Source organism: Apis dorsata, unplaced genomic scaffold (assembly GCF_000469605.1).
Source record: "Apis dorsata unplaced genomic scaffold, Apis dorsata 1.3 scaffold_37, whole genome shotgun sequence".
Lineage (NCBI taxonomy): Eukaryota > Metazoa > Arthropoda > Insecta > Hymenoptera > Apidae > Apis > Apis dorsata.
In genome coordinates, this window is record NW_006263339.1 from 655,018 (window position 1) to 662,095 (window position 7,078).

The 7,078-nt window shown below is 23.3% G+C and overlaps 2 protein-coding genes across 5 annotated transcripts in view; both read right to left on the reverse strand.

The window, feature by feature from the left end:
* Positions 1–7,078, reverse strand: part of LOC102679850 (mediator of RNA polymerase II transcription subunit 15) — a 10,470-nt gene that overhangs the window by 1,390 nt on the left and 2,002 nt on the right. For 2 of the 4 annotated variants that reach the window (XM_031512688.1, XM_006608474.2), the window contains 8 exons: positions 5,055–5,314; positions 4,819–4,977; positions 4,587–4,705; positions 4,426–4,508; positions 4,162–4,323; positions 3,780–4,065; positions 3,595–3,697; positions 3,135–3,525 (listed from right to left, as the gene is read on the reverse strand). In XM_031512688.1, the coding sequence (XP_031368548.1) occupies positions 3,196–3,525; positions 3,595–3,697; positions 3,780–4,065; positions 4,162–4,323; positions 4,426–4,508; positions 4,587–4,705; positions 4,819–4,977; positions 5,055–5,314 (1,502 nt within the window). In that variant the 3' untranslated portion in view covers positions 3,135–3,195. The other 2 variants (XM_006608473.2, XM_031512694.1) reach the window with 2 other exon arrangements.
* On the reverse strand, positions 26–1,996 carry LOC102679722 (GDP-fucose protein O-fucosyltransferase 1). The gene is made up of 6 exons (XM_006608472.2): positions 1,805–1,996; positions 1,564–1,679; positions 1,376–1,499; positions 953–1,317; positions 642–878; positions 26–524 (listed from the first exon to the last, which is right to left on the reverse strand). Exons 1-6 carry the CDS (start codon positions 1,908–1,910, stop codon positions 321–323), a joined length of 1,152 nt encoding a protein of 383 aa, XP_006608535.1. The 5' UTR covers positions 1,911–1,996; the 3' UTR covers positions 26–320.

A 7,078-nucleotide genomic window follows, 5' to 3' on the forward strand; every position in this document is an offset into this window, starting at 1 on the left:
AATTAACTATATTGACATTGTTAATATTTATATACATATATTTTTATTTTATCGTTTCATTATTATAAAAATATTATTTTTGAAAAAAATGTAATTTTTATATAATTTCTTTAATAAAATATAAAATATAATATATATATAATATAAAATATAATATAAAATAATATATATAGAAGTAAGTTTTTTGCTATCTATAATATATGAAAAATGATTCATGTAAAAATTGTAAATAATTTAAATAAATTATTTAAAATTTTATTATTGTTGAATAAATAAAAATGGAGTGTATAAAGAATAAATGAAAGTAATTAAAAATTACATTACAATTCTTCATGTATAATATAAGATGAAGATCTTTCTGAGGGAAAACCCCAAAAAAATGTAGGATACCCTTTAATTTCTCTTTCTCTTGCAACAAAAGCTGAGAAGGAAGATATACAATTTCCTATAAAATAATTTGCTCTTCCAAGAATAGTTAAATCTAAGTGAGGTGAGGCTGGTGGGTCTTGTTTAAAAACTGGAACCTGTAATAAATGTTGAATGTTTATATCCAAAATAAAAATTTATCAACTGTTTTTAAATATTTTTATATTAACTAATTATTAAATTAATTAATTTTATTAACTATAATAATATCTTACTTCCATTCGTGCTAAGGCTTTAGTAAGTTCTTCAATCATATAATTATTATCAGAAGCTACAAATACTGATTTGACATTACTACCATTGCGAATAACTCGTTTTAGATGACGCACTATTAAATCAAATGATGGTAAACACATAGCAGAAGTTGCTTTACCACGTTCGTTTCGATATCCAAGACATTGTGGAGCAGCAAAAAGATTTGGTGTGCTGGATATAAATTCACAAGCACGAACCTATAGAATATAAATTACTTTTTAAAATTTATAATATATTGAAAATATATTTTGAATATTTATAAAATAAATACCCAATCAATTCCATTACGTAAATGAATTCCTACAAATGCTCCTTTTGGTAATTTTTGCTTTATAAATGTTTTTGCTTTATTTAACATATCTATATTCCATTCTACATATTTATGTAATCTCTTATTTTCTAATTGAACAGGAAAACTTGCAGGTGCACCTGTAAATGCTAATACTGGCCAATGTAAAGCAGGATATTGTTTTTTCCATTGTATTGCCATATCTGTATGATAAACATCATAATGAAGAGGACCATAAAATTCTGATTTAACAAAATCTATATTATATGTATCCCAAAATGGGCCAAATGGATTTCCATCTTTAGCATTACATGAATCTCCTTTTCCACGTGCAGAATAACAGAAAGCTAAGGAAAACAATATGTTAAATTTATTTTATTTTTAAGCTTAACATTTAGAACTTACATACTCTTTCCTTAGGCTGCCATATTCTTGGTGCAATATCTTGTATAAAATCTTCCATTAATAATGCTTTATGATAGTATTGAACTTGTGAAACATTAAAATATGTGTCAAATGAAACTTGTATCTGTAAAAAATATGGATAAAATTATTCATATTTTATAAAATATTAAATATTATTTTTTACAAACAGATCTAGTTTCTCCAGTTCTGTATTCAACCCATGGTGGTAAAACTAAAGTACGATTTAGCGCTTTTGCAAATCCTAAAGCGCCTAAAAAATGATCTGCTTGATTTCCAAATCGTCCTACAAATTATAATTAAATTTATAATTTTAACGAATTATTATTTTTTTAATCATTTTCTGTAATTAATTATTATTAAATTATTATAATTAATTATTTAAAATCTAAAAAAAAATCTATATCTTACCCATACAAGGACAATAAACAATATATCCATTTGTATCAATATCAAAATCTTCACAATATGTGCTATAAAATTTGGTTAATAATAAAATGAAAATAATACTGAACATTGTAATAGAATTTTTTTTATTTATTCTATTTAATTATAAATAATTTATTAATTAAAATGTTATAAATTAAAAATATAATTTAATTAATTATTTTATTAATTAGTTTTTATACATATCCACTATTACTATGGATACGTGCATTGATTACTGCAAACATAGAAGAGTTTACAAAACCATGTTGAAAACTATATATAATAAAATAGAAATATTATATGTGTTTTAATATTAATTTTATCGTAAGTGAAAATATTTAATATTTTCAAAAATATTTAATAGAATCATAGATAAGATATAATATATATATATATGCTTTTTTGTGTGTTGTTTTTATTGGATTTTTTATAATTGAAATTAAATAAAATGATCTCTGTTTTTCTTCTATTTATTTTTTTTGTATGTTTTGCTCTTGGCGCGCAACCATAAAATGTCAAACACATTTTTATCATTTTTTTTTTAAATTACATATATCTTAATTTTTAATGTGTAGAAATTATACAGGAATTCATATACACACCCAAAAATGTTGAAACATATCTAACTGGAGATTCCTGAAGTAATTTTAAGTAACATTTTTCTTTGCAAAAATTTTTGTTATACCTTTATTAATAAATTATTAATAAAAAAATATTGGCCAATCACGAAGCATGTAGCCTTTTTAAATGACAGTAGCATTAGTTATGTGCCATCGATAAATATGAACAAATTCAACATACTTTAAAGAAAGTATGTTAAATATTATATTTATTTATTTATTCATTGTTTGTGATATAATTCGATGTAATTTTTATCGATAAAAGAATATTTGTTATATTAATAGCATGTAATCAGCTACTATTGCAATTATTTGATTAAATTATCTCTTTATGCGTTCTATGATTGATCAGTTTTTTGTAATAATTCATTAATAAGGCCATGTAAGAAAAAGAAAATATTGCTTGAAATTATCTTTGTAATTACGAATGTTTCAATATTTTTAGAATACTCTGTATATAAAATCTGATTATTTAAATACTTTAAGATTAAATTTTCTTAAGTAAAGAAGTGATTAAAGGATATAATATTAAAATTAAAAATATGCATGTAATATATTAATAAAAAATATATATTAATATTAATTTAAGTTATATATTGATTTAAAATTATATCCAATTAATCAATATTAAAATTGATTCAAATCAAAGTTTCAAAAAATAATAAGTAGGGTAAAATTAAATAAAAACATAGTTCATAATTACTTTATATTTATAAAATATTTTTCAAATACTTTAATATATGCAGAGTTATATTATAAACCCATTAATACAGTACTAGCAGTAATAGGAATTTGCGAAGGTGCACTAGCTTGTCTCACACTCATTTCCCAAGTATCTAATAATTGAGATACAGAAAAACGTCGAGGAAGTTTTGTTATACGTGCATTTAGAGCTTTCTGAACTGCGCAAAGAAATGTTGTGGCATATTCATGAGGTGCCATTACACAACGAGGAGGCGTCAATGGATAATCAGCAGGAACTGTCACTGAGACAGGTGGAACACATGGAAGATGACGATCATCCAACCAACATATCAATTGAATGCATTTTGATCCAGTTTGTTGTGCTGGATCCAAACTGACCTATATATATGCATGTTTAAATACATATTACAAAGTTTTAAATTGCAAAGAAAAATTGATTATATGTACCTTAAATCGTTGATCTAATCGAGCTATCTCTCCCTGTAATACATCTGGTATTTCACTAGGAGATTCTTCTATTTTTTGTTTTTTTAGTGGTTGTGGTAAATTTCTAATTGTAAAAGTAAAGTTTTATGAGATTATGCTTGCAATACGATCAATCACAAATTATATATCAAATTAATATCACTTACTTTATTTCTGGACCAAATAAAGCTTCTAAACAGGGACCAAAAGTACGTTGTAATGTATGATTTACCACTGGACTCTGAAGATGCGTGCTTACTGCTTCTAAAAGTGGACTGAAGAAATGATGTTCTTTTAACGTTGTAACTGGAGGCCCAACACTAGCATCACTTCTTTTAAAATCTACTTTTTCGAGGACTACTTCACATTTTAATAATGTATCTAAAGGCATTCGTTTACTAGGATTCGATAGAATTTCTAAAAGTTTCTTCATTTTACTTAATTTATCAACATCTGTTAAATAAAGAAATGAAATAATGATTATCTACATAGAAATGATTGAGATTAATATTAATAGTTAATATTAATAATATTAGTAAAATTATTTACTTCCTTCATTTCCCATTTTAGCAATCATTCTTCGTAGAGGTTCTACATATTTACTTAATTGTTTAACTTTGTCTCTGTAAGCTTGATCTTCTTGTTGTGGACTTGGAGTAGCTCCCACACCTCCAGGAGTGTTCAAGGAACTGCTAGGAGATGGTGCCATGCCTAATTTAATATAAATTTTATATTTTTATTTTAGATAAGAATAAATAATTTCTAAAAACTAATCTATAAAAGTTTATAAAAACTAATTTAACATGTACATACCTACAGATCGTTGTGGTCCTGCCATCATAGCATGTTGTGGACTAGGTGAAGGAACTAATGCTGGTGATGCTACCATTTGATTACTATAAAATTTATTGTATAACTTTAATTTTCAAATTTGAACATTTATTTAATATATTTAAACATTTAAAAAAATATACCTTGATGGTGCACCTAAACCAGCAGGACTTGGAGCAGATGGTGATGGACTTTGACCTAAAAATTGAGTTGGTGTAACATTTCGAGGCCCAGGAAAACCAGCATTTATCATTTCACCTTGCTAAAAATAAAAATATATATAAAAATATTTATAATGAAATTTATATATTATATATATTATATATACATTATATGTATATATTATATATATATATTATCTAATTATTTATATACCTTTCTTTGCATGTGACTTAACTGCTGTTGCATTTGACCAGGACCTAATTGTCCTGGAGCAATCTGATTCATTTGTTGTGGCAAATTTGTTTGGATTCCACTTATAGATCCAGTAATTTGATTATTTATTTGATTAGATAATTGACTTTGCATTTGAGTCTAAAATATATAATTTCATTTATATTTATTATATACATATAAAAAAAAGATTTATATTCTTCTTAATAAATACATACTTGCATATTCTGCTGCATTTGTCCTGAATTGATTTGTGTCATTTGATTGGGAACCATTTGATTCATTTGCTGAGACATATTTCCTTGACCCATTGAATTCATTTGTGTTAACATTGAATTAGTTTGCATGGTTTGAATTGGACCCATGTGATTCATTGGACCACTTGTTTGAGCAGGCATCATACCCATACCTGGTATTTTATTTTGCATACTCTGCATGGTTATAGGTTGTCCAGGACGTTGATTTAAACTTTGTAATACTAAAACAATTGATAATATAAAAAAATAGTTATATAATTATTTTATCATATTATTATATTTTTATATTTTAGTAAGATTTACAATAGAAATATATGAAAAAAATCATTTGAATAAAAATATAATGACATAATAAAATAATTAATTTAATGAATAAAATGATACTATTATTTCTTAATTTTTTAAATATATTTTTTTTCAATATATATATTTATTTTAATATATAATGTCTTCATTTATAATAGTTTGTATATTTAAATTATAACATAGGAGAATAAAAAGATTACAATTCAATAAAATATTTAACAATCTTATTAAATTAAAATATAAAACAATTGCAAACTTAAATATAAATTTAATAAAAAAATATAATATATTTGTATGTATATGATATATTTTAAATGAAATGTATTACACGATTAAGATAGTGATTTTTCATCAAGAGAAAAATTTTCATCCATAAACAATTTAAATGCTTCCATTAAAGGGAAATCAAAAAATATTTTTAACTTTTTTTCTAATTTAGTTATACATATTTCTTTTTGTTGTGCTAATACATTATTTTTGTGTATATATTCATATGAAAGATTATCAGTTTTAAAATCAATATCTAATACTATTTCTAGAATAATAATATCTTGTAGGCTTGTTTTTTCTATGAATTTTGGCCAAGCATTTTCTTTTAGCATTATTTTGATATTGGTCAAAGATTTATTTACTTCAAACTCTGTATCTTTGTGAATTTCTTTTACATTTTCAATCATTTTATATATATATTCTAATCTTTGTACAAAAATTTCCAATGAATTTTTTATTTTACGTATCATTTTAAGAATATTTGGCGTAGTAGGATTATAAGTACCTCTTTTTACTTTATTCTCAAGTGTTATTACATCTGGAAGGCGACTGTGCCCTAAACTAATGTACCATTTACGCAATAGTTTAATATAAACAAATGTTATTTTAAATTTGATGCCTGGTATATGAGTTTCATCTATACCAGGTTTATAAATATAACATACTTGATTATCTGTTAGATTAACTTCCATACCACATTGCTCTTTAATCTCTGTTGCAAGATTTATTTGTTCACGTATTGTAAATTTCCAAGATTCATGTAATAATTCTTCATCATTTCTACGTTCAATGTATTTATAAAATTGAGCATGAGATGGTGATTTTGTTAAAATTTCATGTGTATTTGAATTATCAGAATCATAAGCAGCTTCACTTTCTATAGAACTTTCATATTGTGAGTAATACATATTAGTTAATTTAGACATTTTTTGTTTCTTTATAATTTAAAGAGTTAATTTAACAAATTTTTATAATGATAATGATTAGGTTAAGTTCCTATTAAATTTCTATTAATAAAAAAAATATATTATTTAAGTTTTCTTTCTTTTTCTTTTTTTGTTCTAATTAATATTTATATAATATATTTACATAATATATTTATATAATCATCAGAATAATTTGTGTTAGAAGTAGTTTTAGTTACAATTGACTATAGTAAAACTTTCTAAAGACATACATATCTTATACAGTTTTTATCACTTGAAAGATTTCATATTTATATGTTTTATGCATTGAATACTATATATATGTCGAGAAATATATAAGGTGTTTCAATAATTTAGTTAAATTAGAATGAAAATTATTTTATATAATATTTTATATATATTTTTATATATATTTATATAATATTTTATATAATATAAATATAATTTATTTATATAATAAAAAATAAATTGAAAATATAAAAT

Coding starts and splice junctions, on each gene's coding strand:
- LOC102679722 (XM_006608472.2), bottom strand. CDS start 1,910: ATGTTCAGTATTATTTTCATTTTATTATTAACCAAATTTTATAGCACA. Junction 879..952: donor TACGTAATGGAATTGATTGG/GTATTTATTTTA, acceptor TATATTCTATAG/GTTCGTGCTTGTGAATTTAT. Junction 525..641: donor AAGCCTTAGCACGAATGGAA/GTAAGATATTAT, acceptor CATTTATTACAG/GTTCCAGTTTTTAAACAAGA.